The sequence below is a fragment of the Mercenaria mercenaria genome, chromosome 16 (assembly GCF_021730395.1).
Source record: "Mercenaria mercenaria strain notata chromosome 16, MADL_Memer_1, whole genome shotgun sequence".
NCBI classification, from domain to species: Eukaryota; Metazoa; Mollusca; class Bivalvia; order Venerida; family Veneridae; genus Mercenaria; species Mercenaria mercenaria.
Window position 1 is genome coordinate 41,040,726 of NC_069376.1, and position 19,344 is coordinate 41,060,069.

Sequence of the window (19,344 nt, forward strand, 5' to 3'; positions counted from 1 at the left end):
TGTGGTTTCATGTTGCATTCTCTCCTTTTGATAAATATTTAGTTGATCCGAACACAAAGTACTTAAGAATGAGCTGTTGTGTCACATCGTCATCCACTCGTTATCCTTGACCAATAGTTTTACATCAATTCTTAAGCAATTCTTAATGAAACTTGTGCTGTATTATTCTGTAGCCACAATATTATGCCGAAGTTTGATGGTGGCCGAGATTATTTGGGCTACACTAGAACGCCTAGAAATTAGGTTATGTGCAAGACTTTTCCTTTAATACAATAATTGATGTACATTGATTTGTTAAAAATTGCCGCATGACACGTTGTTAATAATAAATTAGGAGCTTTGTTTCTCAAGAAAGAAGCTAGTCGCATTTCTAAAGTTATTGTCATGAAATTTATTAATGATATATTCTGACGCAGGATGTAGCCTAGAGGTCCTCGATGGTTAAGAGCCCAGACTATGAAGCACTTGCTCCTCATTACTGTGTTCGAAACATTGCTTTGGGTACAGAATTAAAACCCTCTTTTTAATGCGAGACTGGTTGTTTTTCCCCTTACCATCTGGATTAAGCTTGTCTTCCCTCATTAAAAAGCCCTTGCCGGATTTCAATGAAATATTACATGAATGACTGTAACAGTTATGAAGCTATCTGTGCATATTTTTGACACATCTGATCCCACTAGTAAGAATAATTTTTTGCTAGACTAAACAAGGTATATGTAGAGCTTCACTACTTGCCCTGTCGTCTGTGGTCAGACTGTTGGTTAAGTTTTGACACACTTTCAATTAATCTCTGGTTTTATACACCCGTCTCTAAAAAAGTGAGGTGTATTATGTTAACACCTAAAAACAGTTTTTATCCGATCTTCACCAAACTTGCTGACAATGTTTGTGGCCATAATATCTTGGCAAAGTTTGATAACCACTCAAATTGCCACATGCACTTTTGGATTATGGCCCTTGAATTGCTTGAAAAACTGTGAATTTAGCCTTGTCCACTCTCTTTTAAGTCAAACAGTTTTCATCCAATCTTCACCAAACTTGCTGACAATGTTTGTTGGCATATATCTCGGCCAAGTTCGATAACCACCCAAATCACCCCAGGCACTCTTGGATTATGGCCCTTGAATTGCTTGAAAAACTGAATTTAGCCTTGTCCGCTCTCCGTTTTCATCCGACGGGCGTATGTTGTGACAGTCTGGCACACTTGTTACTTCATGGATTTACTTCAGACTTAAAATATCTGTTTCTCATCATCATTCAGTGTTATGACACACACAGCATAAATCTTGCACGAATATTTCATCAATTATACGACCTTTTTACTTTTAAGTTTGGTGTACTTTCACTACCTGTATCGTTTCTGAATGAATTTAATTCAAACTTAACGTAGTTTTCTCAAATCATCACTTGCATCATATGTCACAAAGTTCATAAATCTGACACCAATTTTTTATATGAATTATGCCCCTTTTACCTAGAATTTTAGGTGAAATTTGATGCATTTTCACTGTCTCTTATTACAGAAAGGATTTGATTCAAACTTAAAATAGTTGTCCATATTATCACCCACATCATATGACACAAGGGGTACATAACCTGGCACGTACAAATCGTTAACGAATTATGTCCCATAGAATTTTATGTTATTTTTATGCATTTTCACTATATCTCTAATTACAGAGTGTATTTCATTGAAATTTTAAATGATTATTTCATATCATCAACCACAACGTAGAACACAAGGGTCATGACTCTTGTACTAATATTTCATAATTATTTCCCTATTTTAAGTGGAATTTCAGGTTAAAGTTTGGTGCATTTTCACTCTGTCTCAGTTCTTACCATATTGATTGTTGTTTGACATCATCATCCACATGATATGACCCAGCTATAACTGTGTCAATCTTTCATGGATTATGCCCCCTTTTTACTTTAAATGTCTTGTTAATTTTGATGCACATACGCTACATCATTTTACTGCTTAATAGTTTTGATTCGGACTTTAAATAGCTCTTCCACATCATTGTCCTAATCATAACACACAAGGCTATGGAACAAATATTTCATTAATTTCTATAATGTCCCTCTTCTACTTCCAATTTCAGTTTAGTTTTGATGCCTTTTCAACATATCTTGGTTGTTACTAAATGGATTTGATTCAAACTTAAAATGGTGTTTCTGCATCATCACCCTCATCGTATGACACAAGATTTATAACACTGGGACCAATATTTTATGAATTAAGCTCCCTTAGTACTTTTCAGGTTGAAATTGCGATGCTCTAAATTCACTGTAAGTTGTGATGCACTTTTAATTTGCTCTGCCTCAATTATTACTATATGGAATTGATTCAAACTTCAACACTATTAGACGCATGATATGACATATGGGGCATTACTCTTGCAGAAATATTCCATGAATTATGTCCCTTCTATATCAATGTTTTGGCAAACACTTTCACACTTTCTCTGTTAATAATAAATACACTTGACTCGGACAAACTCTTTCCAATATTGTCATCCACATTAAAGTAATTAAACACTCCAGAGACAGCTCCAGCTTTCTCAGATGTGCCCAGTTTTACTATCCAGCATCGCAATGGTAGAGCACACTGTCAGCTTTTGTTACAGAAATTGTACAGTATATTTCTGTAGCCACTAGACTACACTTTAGTTTGACGATGGTCAAGATTGTTTTAGTAACACCAGAATGTTGGACCACAAACTAGATTCTGTATAAGATTTTTCCCTTAACACTATAGTTATGCCCCTTGATTTAGTATTCACATTAGCTGCCACATGAAACATAAATAATAAATACTGACACTGGCTTTATCCTGGTGGTTCTGTGTGGTCAAGTGGTTAAGGTACCTGACTATTAATCACTTCCTGGTCAAATTATTAAGGTACCTGACTATTAATCACTTGCCTGTCATCATTGTATGTTTAAAACCTGGCTTCTGGTGTAGAACAAAATCTCTCTTGTTTCATGGGAGGCGTACCGTCTTTGCCTTCGATATCTGTATTTAGCTTCTCACCTCTCCGCAAAATACGCTGGTGCAGTTTTCACGGTAGTGAATGGCATTAAGCATGATTGTGCACTTTATCACGATTGCTTCAGTCGACCCAGATGTAAATGGGTACCAGCACATTGCTGGGGGTAAGGTATAATTATTGGTTTTAACTGTTTTTAGAATAGGGTCGCCCAAAAGCTCTACAGAGCTTATTTTCATTGTTTTACAAAGCGACGGCAAATAAAATTTACCTTTACTTTTGCTAAACGTTTTTATACCATCGTGATTCGCAATCTTTCCGCTCATTTGACGTTATTCTTATCGTACAGTCAGGAGTAACGCCACTTCAAAAACAGTCACTTACACCAGGAAGGTCTAATACGTATCAGTTGTTCCAGCTTACACGAACCCTGCGCATGTTGATCATATTCTAACGACGTCGAGCCTTCATCGAGATGCTTTCATTAGGTTTGCATTATTCAATATTTGTAAATTTCTTTTATTAATTTTGATGAACAACACCTAAGTCATAATGAGTTGTTTGGTTAGAATACTGAAAAGTATGAACACTTATGCCAAGCATCTCAGACAGGGTGCCAAACATGACCACTTGGTCTTTATCCAAGGCGTCATACATTGACGTTAACGCGGAATCACACATTTTTATCTCCATTGTCTTTAAGCAATTATGCCTATCAGATACTATACCCGGTGTCATTTTATTGAAACTTCATTAGACTGATCAATACCAAGACATGTTGCGCATACATTAAGGATTTTATACTTAAATGTTTTTAACCGAGTTATGACCCTTTGGTTACTTGTAGAGATTCTTAATTGTCCTCACTTCTAAAGAAACCTTCGCCAGCTCTCAGTGAAATTTCATATAAATGATTCTTATGAAGCCTAGTTCTGTATGTCATCAGCACGTCCCACTCGGATGTCTACAGAGTTATGGCCCCTTAAAAGTCATTGTATAAAATTTGTCTGACCCTTTTAATACTACTAGTGGAATTTGATTGAAACTTCATAGGAAAGTTCAGTACCAAGCCGTGTTGCGCATACAGGTATGGGTTGTGCAGTTGAATGATTTTTAGCTCACCTGTCACAAAGTGACAAGGTGAGCTTTTGTGATCGCGAGGTGTCCGTCGTCCGTCCGTGCGTCCGTAAACTTTTGCTTGTGACCACTCTAGAGGTCACATTTTTCATGGGATCTTTATGAAAGTTGGTCAGAATGTTCATCTTGATGATATCTAGGTCAAGTTCGAAACTGGGTCACGTGCCTTTAAAAACTAGGTCAGTAGGTCTAAAAATAGAAAAACATTGTGACCTCTCTAGAGGCTATATATTTCACAAGATCTTCATGAAATTTGGTCAAAATGTTCACCTTGATGATATCTAGGTCAAGTTTGAAACTGGGTTACGTGCCTTTAAAAACTAGGTCAGTAGGTCTAAAAATAGAGAAACCTTGTGACCTCTCTAAGGCCATATATTTCTCAAGATCTTTATGAAAATTGGTCAGAACGTTCATCTTGATGATATCTAGGTCAAGTTCGTAACTGGGTTACGTGCCTTTAAAAACTAGGTCAGTAGGTCAAATAATAGAAAAACCTTGTGACCTCTCTAAAGGCCACATTTTTCATGGGATCTGTATGAAAGTTGGTCTGAATGTTCATCTTGATGATATCTAGGTCAAGATTGAAACTGGGTCAAGTGCGATCAAAAACTAGGTCAGTAGGTCTAAAAATAGAAAAACCTTGTGAGCTCTTTAGAGGCCATATATTTCATGAGATCTTCATGAAAATTGGTCAGAATGTTTACCTTGATGATATCTAGGTCAAGTTTGAAACTGGGTTACGTGCCTTTAAAAACTAGGTCAGTAGGTCAAATAATAGAAAAACCTTGTGACCTCTCTAGAGGCCATATTTTTCATGGGATCTGTATGAAAGTTGGTCAGAATTTTTATCTTGATGATATCTAGGTAAATTTCGAAAGTGGGTCACGTGCCTACAAAAATTTGGTCAGTAGGTCAAATAATAGAAAAACCTTGTGATCTCTCTTAAGGTCATATTTTTAATGGGATCTGTATGAAAGTTGGTCTGAATGTTCATCTTGATGATATCTAGGTCAGGTTCGAAACAGGATCATGGGCGGTCAAAAACTAGGTCAGTAGGTCTAAAAATAGAAAAACCTTGTGACCTCTCTAGAGGCCATACTTGTGAATGGATCTCCATAAAAATTGGTCAGAATGTTCACCTTAATGATATCTAGGTCAAGTTCGAAACTGGGCCACGTGCCTTAAAAAACTAGGTCAGTAGGTCAAATAATAAAAAAAACCTTTTGACCACTCTAGAGGCCATACTTTTCAAGGGATCTGTATGAAAGTTGGTCTGAATGTTCATCTTGATGATAGCTAGGTCAAGTTCGAAACTGGGTCAACTGCGGTCAAAAACTAGGTCAGTAGGTCTAAAATTATTAAAATCTTTTGACCTCTCTAGAGGCCATATTTTTCAATGGATCTTCATGAAAATTGGTTTGAATGTTCACCTTGATGATATCTAGGTCATTTTCGAAACTGGGTCACGTGCGGTCAAAAACTATGCCAGTAAGTATAAAAATAGAAAAACCTTGTGACCTCTCTAGAAGCCATATTTTTCATGAGATCTTCATGAAAATTAGTGAGAATGTTCACCTTGATGATATCTAGGTAAAATTCAAAACAGGGTCACGTACCTTCGAAAACTAGGTAAATAGGTCAAATAATAGAAAAACCTTGTGACCTCTCTAGAGACCATATTTTTCAATTGATCTTCTTGAAAATTGGTCAGAATTTTTATCTTGATGATATCTAGGTCAAGTTCAAAACTGGGTCACATGAGCTCAAAAACTAGGTCACTATGTCAAATAATAGAAAAAACGACGTCATACTCAAAACTGGGTCGTGTGGGAAGAGGTGAGCGATTCAGGACCATCATGGTCCTCTTGTTAATTGAGTTATGGCTCATTGATTATTATACATTTAAGTCTAGAAATATTTGTCCACACTTCTCGAAAAAAAAAAAAAAAAACTCTAGCCGAATTTCAATGGAACTTCACAGCAGTAGATTGTATGAACAGAAGACTAGTTGTGCATATCACCACCACATTTTTTGCACATTTTAGAGTTATGGCTCTAATAGGTCATTTTTTAATAAATTAGCCAGACTGTTTTTCCAATTGTATTAGTGGTATTCAAGTTATTAAAACTCCACAGGGATGACCAGTACCAAGCCTTGTTGACAATATATTAAGGGTTTTACGGTTGAGTGATTTTAACTTCAGTTATGGTCCTCTTATTTCTACACATTAAATCCAGGTAGTTTCTTGTCCGTGCTTTTTGTCAGCAATTCGGATGTCCAGATTTCAGGGAAACTTCACAAGAGTGATTGCTATCAAACTTAGCTGTGCATATCCTCGGCACGTCCTCGACTTTATTTATTGAATTATGGCTCAAAGATTTTATTTGAATAAAATTTTTCCACACTTCTCCTGTACTATTGGGGGAATTTCAGTGAAACGTCATAGGAATAACAAGTACAAAATACGTTTTCCTGGAGAAAAACTACCTTATCAAGATTAAACGCATCGAGAGACATCTGTTTTGTTTTTTTTACCTAAAGATCGACAAAGTTTTTTCTAAATTTCTGCGAGTGTGACTTAAAACCTCAAACCTAAAAAAAAAAAGAAGATGAAAATGAACTAAACAAAATTAGCATAAGTCTGGCTGTTATAGGACATTTTCGGTGGCATCAGTTTGCTTTATGACATTTTTGTGAATTATTTCGATTCTTTGACGTTTTTGTGACCAGAGACTTGTGGCGTTCGACGTTACTATTCGTATGTAATATGTGTTATCTTCGAAATACATGTACATTGAATCTGGGTATTGGGTATATAACACGTTACGGCTCCAGTGATATTACTTCTTGATCAACCCTAGTATATCTCTCCAAGATTTCTAAAATGAGAAATAAAAACAAGAGACACAGGGACACGATATATGATACATTGTATTTCAATCTATTCGCTACAACAGTATAATTCTACGTCAGTGAGAGAGGTGTCATCGCCGCCGTGTTGGTCACCTTCCACCTTCGTTCGAATACCACATATAGCCGAATTTGGCGGACAAGTTTTGCTCCAACTTCCCATTGTGCCCCAGAAGCCGTGTCCTGGTGATTTGGCCAATTCATAACTGGACGAGGTCGATTCAAATTCCCCACACTTAAATTTTATGTAGATCGCGGCGGTGTCATCTCCACCCTGTGAATAAATAATGAGTTTGTCTTTCGTCTTGTTTTTCGGTGATGACATGTTTCATTCAGTACAAAGAATTGTTGCAAAGAAATGTAGCTAGAAATTATTGCTTTAGTGTCAAATGGTATACTGATGCTATCACTACAAGTCAGTCAGCTGTGATACTTTGACAATTGTAACAATTGTAAACTTATCAAATAGAAAAAAATATAGAACTGTTTGCTTACGTGCTGGTCATCTTCTACTTGTAACGCATACTCTTTCAGGAAAAAACCCGTCTTTACATTTTGTTTCTCCACCCCAGTCTCCAAACAGACCAACGGTTGAAGTAATTGTACCGCCAAAGTGATGACCTTCTAACGATTTTTAGCAGACGAGCTTTATTGCATTGAGGGCTGTGTCGTCACCGCTGTGCTGCATACGCTCGATCTTAAAACAATCGGTTAATAATAATAATAATAATAATAATAATCGGATAATAATTCGTGATGGGGATGATTATGTTGTTGTTGTTGACGCTGATGATGATGATAATGATGATGACGACATGTACTGATTAAGATTGTGATGGTGATTATGATGATAATGACGCGGAAGTCGACGACGAGTGCGAAGATTATGATTATGATGATGATGATGATGTCGACGACGAGTACGAAGGTTGATGATGATTATGATAATGAACACGACAAGTACAAAGGTTGATGATGATTATGATGATGTCGACGACGAGTACGAAGGTTGATGATGATTATGATGATGTCGACGACGAGTACGAAGGTTGATGATGATTATGATAATGACGACGACGAGTACGAAGGTTGATGATGATTATGATGATGTCGACGACGAGTACGAATGTTGGTGATGATTATGAGGATGTCGACGACGAGTACGAAGGTCGATGATGATTGTGATGGTGCTGACGACGAGTACGAAGGTTGATGATGATTATGATAGGTTGATGATGATTATGAGGATGTTGACGACGAGTACGAAGGTTGATGATTATTATGATAGGTTGATGATGATTATGAGGATGTTGACGACGAGTACGAAGGTTGGTGATGATTATGATGATGTTGACGACGAGTACGAAGGTTGATGATGATTATGATAGGTTGATGATGATTATGATGATGTTGACGACGAGTACGAAGGTTGATGATGATTATGATGATGTCGACGACGAGTACGAAGGTTGATGATGATTATGATGATGTTGACGACGAGTACGAATGTTGGTGATGATTATGAGGATGTCGACGACGAGTACGAAGGTCGATGATGATTATGATGGTGCTGACGACGAGTACGAAGGTTGATGATGATTATGATGATGTTGATGAAGACAACAAGTACAAGGAATGTGATTACACTATAAGTATTAGTCATAATAATTTGATTTATTATAAAGAATATCTAATAACTTGTAATATTTACAACGCTAGGTATATGTCCGAAACTAAATGGATGTAATAATTTTTAAACAGTTGTCATTTTTACAAAAGAGTACCGAAAATGTAGAAAAGGCAAAAAAGAAAGACGATTAGTTGATGTCAGATATAGGATTGGAAAATATGTGATGAAGGAGCTTAAAAACCGCTTAACTGTCAAAAAAAACCCCGCGTCTTGCGACAAATATTGAGACGCTATACCCTTGTTAAGCAGAGGGCATTACATGTTTATCACTGAATTAGTAATTAGGAGTTTAACATACCTTCATTTCGTATCCAACTGCAAATGACCCATCTGCACAAAAACTGAGGGCGCCCCCACGTTCCCCAGCCTATACGATTTGTTGCACCTAGGGTCTCAACAACTCTCCGAGGAGCACTGTCTACCAGAAAGCAATGTCCAGCAGGTAAAATAATGAACAAAGCAATGACTCCAGTAATTGTCATTGTTGACATCATAAATGGCCAAAATACATGAATATATTCTTATCTAAGGTTTTGTCTACGCATGTATGAAAATGTGTTATATCTTATCAACGCCAGTTAATAGCCTTTACTTAAGAAAGTGGGCATTAAATGTCAGAGTTTTCATTGACCGTATGATCGTGCTTCTTTTCCAAAATTAGATAGTTACCCTATATAGGCATTTGTACTGTAGTTGCATCTTTAATTATCCATCTTATTGTTGTTGTATGTGGTAACACGTGTTCATAAATCAATCAAGAATGTCCCAACTACATTGATATTTCCATTCTCAAGCTTTTATTTTCATTTCACGAAGCAGAAGAACTCCATATTCAGAACAATATATCATACATGCATTTACCAGCTAATATTTATTAAGAATATCTTGCAAAAATCTTATGTCAATAAGTTTGTATCACTAGTCACTTTCAGAGTACTCACATTTTATGGATTTTTTTAGATTATTGTTTCCGCCTAAAATATTTGGGTTAGCCCGAATTAAATGATATGTTGGTAAATTGGAGAGCGCTCAAAGTTATGGGTTTTTCTACCTTAATACAGTTCTATCCCTGTCGCTTATATTTCATGCTGCAGGGATGTTGCAAAAATGAGTTAAACCAATATGTTTTACAAGTCGAAAAATATTAAATCAAGCATTTAAGTTTGGTAAGTATCGGTCATTTTGGTCTGAGTAATTTCATTTTAAGGGCGTTTGTTTTTGTTGTGTGGTATTTCTAAAAGGAATCATTGAACGGCTTCTAGAAAGAGTATTTATTTTTGAAGGTAAGTATATAGATATTTTATATTTTACAATTTCAGATTCCTTCTCCTGTTACGATCGCTCACGCATAGCCTGTACGTTTAAAGTCAATCTCTGACAGCTGAGTTAGGAATTCGACTCTTTTGTTTATAGCATCGGACTGGCACGCAAGCGACTCGGATTCAAATCCCACCACAAGCAGTTGGGATTTATTGCCATAAAATGCTATTCTCTTTGATCTGTTACGGCCAAAAATCGTAAGATATGGGTTCGTCAGGGAAACAGACTTTATCTCGTGCCGAAAATGGCACTTTCAATGCCATAATGATAATGATAATGGCTTACACGTCATCATAAATGATGACTTCCATGAAGACGGGAAGTGTTACGGTCGGTAATAATGTTTGTATATAAGTTTATTTATAGTCTATATATGGGCGACTCCTCCACAAAACTGCTAGTAATCTTATTTGGAGTAATGTGCAAGATACAAAAGACGCTCTAATTCCAGAAACTTCCCTGGTTCTTTAGCGGCCTAGGTGTAAAGCACGCATACACTGGACTCTTATCCCAATGTTGGTAATTTTCATTTGGAGAAGCGGGAGCTCGAACCTACGTATGGATTCCATTCCCGCCACAGGCAGAACTTTGGGATGAAAATATCATTTCTTTAAATCCTATATTTGTATACTTAAAAGGGTTTTACCCTCTAGTCATTGCATATATGCAAGGGCATGGAATTAATTTGAAGTCCGATAACCTTAATGTGATACCGTTCCCGAAAACAGGGAATACTACCGTGATATAATACTTAATTTATTGGTGGGTGCTAGGGTATATATATATATATATATATATATATATATATATATATATATATATATATATATATATATATATATATACAGTCAAACCCGGCTGCAGAACCTCCCTTGGGGACTGAAAAATGCCGATATTTGTGAAAACATACATTTTCTCAAGACAGGTGACGTGTGACCATAGTAAGCAGGTTATATTTTATGGAAGCTGTCTACAGTACGGGTCTGACTGCATAAGGGAGTTCATCGGTTCTAAGACAAAGGTGAATGTACCAAGTAATATAGCAAAAACAAAACAAAATTATGTGGGATAAGGCCGTGACTTTGTTGTAAATTTTCAAATGAAAATTATGGCACATTGTAAATATATAGCATGGTATATATGAAAATGATGAGAAAATATGAAAGACAAAGCTCCAGCTAAAATGCCTGGAAGCAACATAGCAGCGCGAAGGTGCAGAAAACTATGAAAATAAGCGCAGAACATACCAGACCTAATAGGAAATTGTAGGTTCTAGTACTTCGCACTAATGAGAAACGAGGCAAAAATGCTCTCATCGATCTCTGTGATATAGGATGATAACTACAGATTTCAACGAATGTAATGCATTTTAGATTTTAGTACTAATAAGATTTACAATATGCCATACCGAAATGCACATTACGTGTATTGAGGGCCACTCAACATTTTATGAAAATAAAATTCGCCAAAACGAGGTATGCAGTGAATACACGTTTACTCAATAGGTACAGCAGGTCATTGACAAACAGTTAAAGTCTAGAGCTAGAAATTACCTTTTGCTATGTACCTTAATTTTTAAGATGTATAAAAATCTATGAAACTCGCTGAATATTTTACATTTTGTATATCTTTAAATGTTACAATGTCATTCAGGTACATGTACATATTATCCAATAGTTCGATTACTATAAGCCAGGGTCATCATGAAACTTTTTGCTGAGGTTTCAGTCAAAATGTATTATCTATTTATTTTGAACGAACATCAGACGAACGGACGGACGGGCGGACGAATAGGAAACCAATAGCCATAAGACTTTCAATTAGAAGAGAACAGTTCCTGTGACGTCTTCTTTTCATTCATATTATTGAAATTATTATTCATATCATTATTGTTGTTATAATTATTATTATTATTATTATTATTATTATTAACAGTATTCTCATAATTGATTCAATTCTGTTTTACACCTATTTTCGATATTTCTTGATTATTTCGTTTTCCATATCAATGCATTTTTATAACTTATTCTTTTACATGCAGGCAGTTAAGTAATGCATGCAACGGACCTAGATAAATCGGATCTAATAAAATTAACCAGGTACAGCAGTTACCTTTCAACACAAGGTGCCCCAATAGCTGCCGAGATCCCGACCATGCCACGCCGCTCCTATAGCTAAACTGTTGAAAGACATTAGGAGAATAGCCGGTTGACGACATTAGTTTTCTGCAGCCCCTTATACCAGAGATTGACCGTGTTAATGCTGGTGTTACAGTTGCTGACGTAATGGATTATCCGCATCAAAGCGTACAGGCTAGAACTGCGTCTAAAAATAATGTGTATGCATTTCATTAGCGTGTAACAAAATTGATAACCCAAATCCATATTTTAGTTATTAAGAAATACATTTAAAGCTGAATATTGTTCAAAATATAACAATAATCTGTATTAATTTATATAAGTCCTTGTATATGATAATCTTTGCAGAACGGAACCATGCAAAGTATTAGCAGATTCGGTTCGATTAACTTGGTTCATGGGAAATCACTCGTGGCACTCCCAAGTATAGTGTGGCTTATTCCATTTAGCTCAGAATGTTTGTGTTTTTATTTCTATAGCACCGTTGTCCATAAGTTTCGTTGTTTTGCTAGATTATTCTTATGTAAAATACTCTCAGAAATAGTAATCAGACTTAAGTAAGAAAAGCACATCTTACCTTACTTCGAACATGTCCGCATTATATTGTTTAACAGTTCTGAAAGAGCTTTGTAATTTCATTACAATGAATTAATAATATATCTATAAATTCGTGAATTATTTGATTTAAACATGACGCTTTCGTGCTTTAAGAAATATTTCTACGACTTAGAATTTTGACAGTATGTTATTAATTTTCATAAGCATCACTTACCATTTACTGTTATACATTACAACAGTTGAGATCTAGGTTACCCTGCTGATGTATAAAATGAAAATATATCTTACATTTCTTTCGATATCTAACAAACAGCAGCTAACCAATATATTACATTATGAAAACATCCAATATACACGTATCTTTCTTGTCAGCTGTTAATGTTTCATGTCATGGTACGAACCCAACTGGAACGCTCTCTTGCCAGTATAGCTAATCAAGTTAATATAGCCAAATTCGTTCCTGGACACGTAAAAAGCGTAAGCTTACATTACCTTATTACATACCAATTTTCCCATGTGCAGTCTCTACGAACACTTCAACCATCTGACTGAAATACTGTTGAAAACGGCATGGAACCAATTAATTGTATGTCGCTCCTTTCTCATATGATCTGTTTAGCTGTAACTAGACTATGCAGCATGCTTTTTATCATTTGAAGCAAGATATTTAAAGTATAATTTTGACAATTGGTATGAAACGACCAAATGTATATTTCTATTTGATTTAATGACATAATAGTTTGTATTTTTTTTTTTTTTGAAATTATATAAGGCTACAAAGCAAAATTCTTTGATTAATCCCAGCGATACTAAATCATGTTACAAAATTCTTTGATTAATCCCAGCGATACTAAATCATGTTACAAAATATTTCCGCAACAATGTACGTTAGAAATGCATAAACCTCAATACACCTCGGGTGAAACCAGTACATGCATATTGTACATATGATTAAAGTCCATAAATAATAATGACCGAGAATAATGTACAGGAACTAACGTACTGCATTTTTGCGCATGTACATGCAACCAAAAAACGCTTGACCACACCCATGTTTTACCTGTGAGTGTTTGTCAGCTCACTATGTCTGTTAATTTTATTTTATTTTATTTTTTTTTTATAACTAAAATTCACTTCAGACTGATTCAGTCAGTGATTGAATAAAACCAAATAACCAATATCTTGCTGATTGTACGATGAACACGTGTCTCCATTACTTTCCAGAGGACATATTCAAATGCCGTATAAACAGAAAGTTCAGCAATCAAAATTATAAACGCAGACGTCTAAAGAAAATATATAATGTATACTCATCTCAATTGTGAATTTTCAAAACAGTAGCGCTGCAGTTTTTCGTCGTAATCTTCTTTAAATTTTTGTAAACGATCTGTCCTCTACGGATTTCCGATAAAGAATGTACTTGTCACTGCACTAAATTTGCCCATGAAAATCCCGTGGGATTAAAACTTGTCAGACTAGTATTTGAACTGATACGACTATAAATACAAATACAGGTGCGGATTAGCAGTGAGGCGTTATGTTAGACAAGACGATACCCACCAAAATTAAAACAATTTATTTCATAAGAGAACATAAATTTACCTAATTCACATTTGACCCGGGCGCCGTGCGATAAATTAGTCTACGATTTCCCTAGCGGTTTTGGGGAACATCGCAGATGGCTATGGGCTACGGCGTATGTGCTCACAATATATACGAGCATCGTGCCATTTTGTAAAGGCTCTCGGTTGAAGGCCGCGAGAAATCCGTAAGGAGTGCAGTTGCCATACAGTCTCCGCAAGCTTCACACGTAAATCGCACGACACGAGACTGCATTTCTCTGAAGAGACAAACAACGAAATCATACTGGAGATGGCCAATATAAACATTGTATAACCATCTGAAAAATGTTTAGCACATATCAAGACCGCCGCACGGCAACGTTGCGGCAGCTGCGGGGTTGCCGCGCGATGATTGCTCAATATCTATGCGATTTCACGGGTACTACTGCGAGCGGCAACCTTGTGGCAGCTGTGCGAAGGTCTACAAAATCGTAGAGGGTGCGTAGCCCGTGAGGTAGTACGAAAATCGCACTGCCGCCTCCTGTCTCCACACGGAAGCCGCGCGGAAAGGAGGATATGGGAAGACTACGTGCGCAGGCCAAATGTGAACTAGGCATAACATGCAATAAAAGTTTTAGGTATACAGGGTCACCCATAGCTGTAAGCATTGGTAAAATGTTGATAATATTTAAGACAATTAATTCTCTTGTGTGACCTACATTTTTTTTCTCGATCCAACTTCCAATCATTTGATTTTTTTGGGAGTCCCAGCCTCTCATAAATGTAACCTTTCTTCTGGAGGGCTTAAAATTATAATTTAAAAAAAACAGAATCAATTTGACCACCTTCTTAGCTCCGATCTGTGTTTGTTACTATCTGAGTAAAGTTATTGTTCTCTTTGCCTTACACACTATCTATAACCGACAAAAAAGGTAATGAAAATGATCATTAACTATCTCTTAAATGCCTGGCATGGGAAAAGTCTTTTCAGTTCAGATCAAATCATGTCAAATCTTGGCATTTTGCATGTGTGTCAAGATTATTTATATAGAGCTAGATCTATCAATTGCCGTTAGAAGACATAAAATTTTGATCGTAAGGTTTAGGCAGCTACGCTCTTGTATGTTGAGAATTGTCAAGTTACCATGTATAGAAATAACAGAAAAGACAGCAATTCGCTAACGTGTTGGTGGACTTCTATCTGCAACGCAAACACGCCGAAGAAACCATCATTCGTTTTATTTTTCCACCCTAGATTTGTACCGCCAAAATGGCGACCTTTTTAAGTCTGACAGACCAGTTTTGTTGCCGGCGCCGCCATGCATTTGATAATGTACTGTTATTATTCATATGATTTCATATTGACCTTGATATTTGTCTAAGGGTGATTATATTGTTTGAAGGCCGGAGACTGCGGGTCAATAATGCTGGCAGAGGACAAAAATAAAAGAAATCACTGATCAATGTCTGCGAAATAAACGTTTATTTATTAACCTTACTTCAACACAACGTACAGTTGTTCAAATTGAATAATGTTGAGAAAGATAACATAAACATATCTATAAGATTCCATTCAATTAAATGAAGCCAAATTGCAATCAGGAAATAGTCTTGTGCTAAAATGCAAACTGCATTTACTGGTAAATGCAGCAGTTATCAGTATCTTTACATATCAAAAATATTTTAAATGAATCTTTTGAGTTCTTTATTACGGTATTTCCACTTTTCAGATATGTTTGAAACTATATCATAGAATTAGGTTCCAAGTCAACCAAAGACGTTCTGAAAGTTTCTCGGTGAACTTTAAAAAAAAAAAGATTCCTATCCATTTTCGTTTAGTACTTAATATTTAACACAGCGACATGTTTACTTTTTCTAGATAGCAAAGAAAGCGAGAAATGAGGCTTATTTAAGTCACTCTGTACCACTTCACGGCTTCATGGTACAAACGGTACTCGTGGCATGTTTGCGGAGTCAGTATACTTAGGTAATCCAGCAACATTGCCCTAATTAAGGAACCTAGCCCTACACTACAATCATTAACCCCAATTAACCATCCAGTATGAACTTAACCTCTAGACTACAAGATTTCAGCAAGACAGTCTTTCAACTATGGTATGAAAAATTCAAATTTCAAACACTTGGTTCACAAATCTTTACCAGTAAGTCATGGATACACGAACTAAAAGAATGTAACAAAGACATTTAAATTCAAAGTGCTTAAAAACTTGTTAAGTGTCTGTTTGCACAGTTGCGCGACTTATGTGTCCCTTCACTAATTTGCTCAAGATTTCTGAAAACAAAAACAAAGATTTACTTGTTTGTTTTGGGTTAAAAGCCGTTTTCAACAGTATTTCAGTTATGTAACAGTGGGCAGTTAACCTAATCAGTGTTCCTGAATTTTGTACCAGTACAAACCTGTTATCCGCAAGTTCCAACTTCCCCATGTGAATCAGAGATAGAGGACGAATGATTTCAGACACAATGTCTTTTATCAAATCGTCTCGGAGAACATGTGCCTCGACCGAGGATCGGACTCACAACTCCGTAGAGATCTGCGCTCTCCCTATTGAGCTAAGCGGATGGGCTTAAAAAACAAAACATATACAAAAAAATGACATAATATTTTTCAACCTATTTCCAAGAGTCATCATCACAACAATAAAATTCAACGTCAGTGAGAGAGATTTTATCATTCCCATGATGGTCATCGTCCACCTTCGTCCGAATACCACATATAGCTGAGTTTGCCGGACAAGATTTGCTCCAACTTCCCATTGTACCCCAGAAACCGTGTCCTGGTGGTTTGGCTAGTTCGTAACTGGTCTCTTTTGAGGCAAAATCTTGACACTTGAATTTTACATAGTTCGCGGCTGTGTCGTCACCATTCTTTAAAGAAACAATGCGAGTGTGTTATATTCATCTACTTTATTCATTATTTTCACGGTGGTGGTCATGCTTTTGTATTCCTTTTTTTTTCATTTAAATATTTTGATAAAAAACATACTCGGCTTCGTTTATCCCAGTAGTGATGAAAAGAACGTCGTGCGGCAATTTGACGTCATAACTGACATCATAATGCTTTCTTACCAGTCCGCGCGGCAACCGTTGACTATCGCAGATGCTAACATGGCTCCATTTGATTGCCAGTTGAACTAAGAAAAATGTCAAGCTTTGTATATTCTGCAACAAACAACGGTTGACGTGGGTACCAGTAAGCGAGAATTATGACGTTAATTATGACGTCTATTGCCGCATGACATCCAATTCATTACTACTAGGATAAATGAAAAGCATAATTTCTGTCAAAATGTTTCAATGAACATGTAAGAATGAAAATTATCAAGGTCTTCTTGTGGTTTATCGTCTAAGTTACCACGGTTCATCGTTCAGATGCTTAGATGTATTAAACCACTCGGGCTAACGCCCTTAAGGTCCAATTCTTGCGCATCTGAGCCGTGACAAATCAGGTGACAAACCACTCCAAGGCCTTGACCATTTGTAAAAATATACAGAGCTTGACCTTCTTTCTTTAACTGGTTAGATTTATTATTTTTTTGGTGGGGTCTTGCCTTTTTATTCATTTTTTCATCTGGCCGCAGAAGAAACGGAAATTATATCACTAAATTTATGTATTTCATAATTTTATGTAGTTGACATTATGAACTTTTACAAGTTTAATGGTATACCGGTACCAGTATTGTAAACATGTACGTCAACAGTCAGTTGTCAGTTACAATTAGTTTATATAAACTTGTGATCGTTACAGTTATTTTGTGTTGAGATGTGGGAAATGTAGAACAAACTACTCAATGCTTACTTGCTGATGGACTGCTGCCTGTAACGCAAACATTTTAAGAAAGAAACCGTCTTTGCATGTTATTTCTCCACCCCAGTTCCCAAATAGACCAACTGTCGAAGTTGCTGTACCACCAAAGTGATGACCTTCTAACGATTGGCATACGAGCTTTACGGCATTCAGGGCTGTGTCGTCACCTTCTAACTGCATTCTCTGGATCTTAAAACATTTGTTTAATAATAATAATATTCATAATGATGGTGATAGTGACGACGACGACGATGATGATTATGATGAGTTTTATTATTACTATCATTATTATGATAATGATAATGGCGACGACGATGATGTTGATGATGACGACGACGACGACGACGATGATGATGATAATTCTTAAATTCAATTATGTAACAGCTTGTAGCATTTTGAACAGGGACTATTTTTACAACTAAGATTAAACTTATCATACGGGTGTAAATAACACTGTATAGATAAATACGTGGAAAAGATTCAGTAAGCCGAAATAAATTATCACCAAAAGCGAGATTATGGAGTTTATGTTGAAGTTTTTCATGAGTATGAAAAGCAATGATAAGTTTAGAAACGACCAGTTCTGATGATAAATACTGATCTGTCATTTTCAAACTGAACAGTAGACCATATGTTTAAAACTACTTGAAACAAATATTATAATGAGTTGGACAAACCTTCATTTCATATCCAATAGCAAAAGATCCTTGTGCACAAAACTGCGGACGTCCCCACGTTCCCCAGGGTATACGATAAGTTGGACCAAGATTTCCAACAACATTCCGAGGAGCATTGTCCGAGACCAGGAAGCAATGTCCAGCATGTAAAATAATTAGCAAAACAAGGATCTGGTTAACGGCTACAGATGGCATTATTATAAGTACTCTTATAGTGTCAAAAAGCCATGACTATTTTCTTATCTAACGTTTGGTTTGTCCATGTGTATCAATATGTTAAGTCTTGCTAAATTTGTCTTATCAGTCTTCACTATTTTTGTACTGCTCTTTGAGATGGTATCAATTTAAAGTGTATAAATAATTTTCATTATTCGTTCATTTACAACATCTTCGAATATTGAGATGCAACCACATATATATTATGTTTAATTTATGTTGCCATGTTTTGTTTCGGCGGAAATATCATCGAGAAACGTTGACGTTCCCGTGGCTGTTGAGTGCCAGGAGATATACCGGTAACTTTTAATTA

The 19,344-nt window shown here is 36.2% G+C and overlaps 1 protein-coding gene and 1 long non-coding RNA gene across 2 annotated transcripts; both read right to left on the minus strand.

Moving 5' to 3' along the window:
- Positions 1-7,044: 7,044 nt before the first annotated feature.
- LOC123541272 (uncharacterized) lies at positions 7,045-9,942 on the minus strand. Its single transcript, XR_006684485.2, has 3 exons — positions 9,030-9,942; positions 7,537-7,738; positions 7,045-7,315 (listed from the first exon to the last, which is right to left on the minus strand). It is a non-coding gene; the product is annotated as an uncharacterized LOC123541272 (long non-coding RNA).
- Positions 9,943-16,918: 6,976 nt separating this feature from the next.
- LOC123541170 (vitelline membrane outer layer protein 1-like) lies at positions 16,919-19,069 on the minus strand. The gene is made up of 3 exons (XM_045326573.2): positions 18,816-19,069; positions 18,130-18,327; positions 16,919-17,198 (listed from the first exon to the last, which is right to left on the minus strand). Exons 1-3 carry the CDS (start codon positions 19,008-19,010, stop codon positions 16,944-16,946), a joined length of 648 nt encoding a protein of 215 aa, XP_045182508.2. The 5' UTR covers positions 19,011-19,069; the 3' UTR covers positions 16,919-16,943.
- Positions 19,070-19,344: the final 275 nt, after the last annotated feature.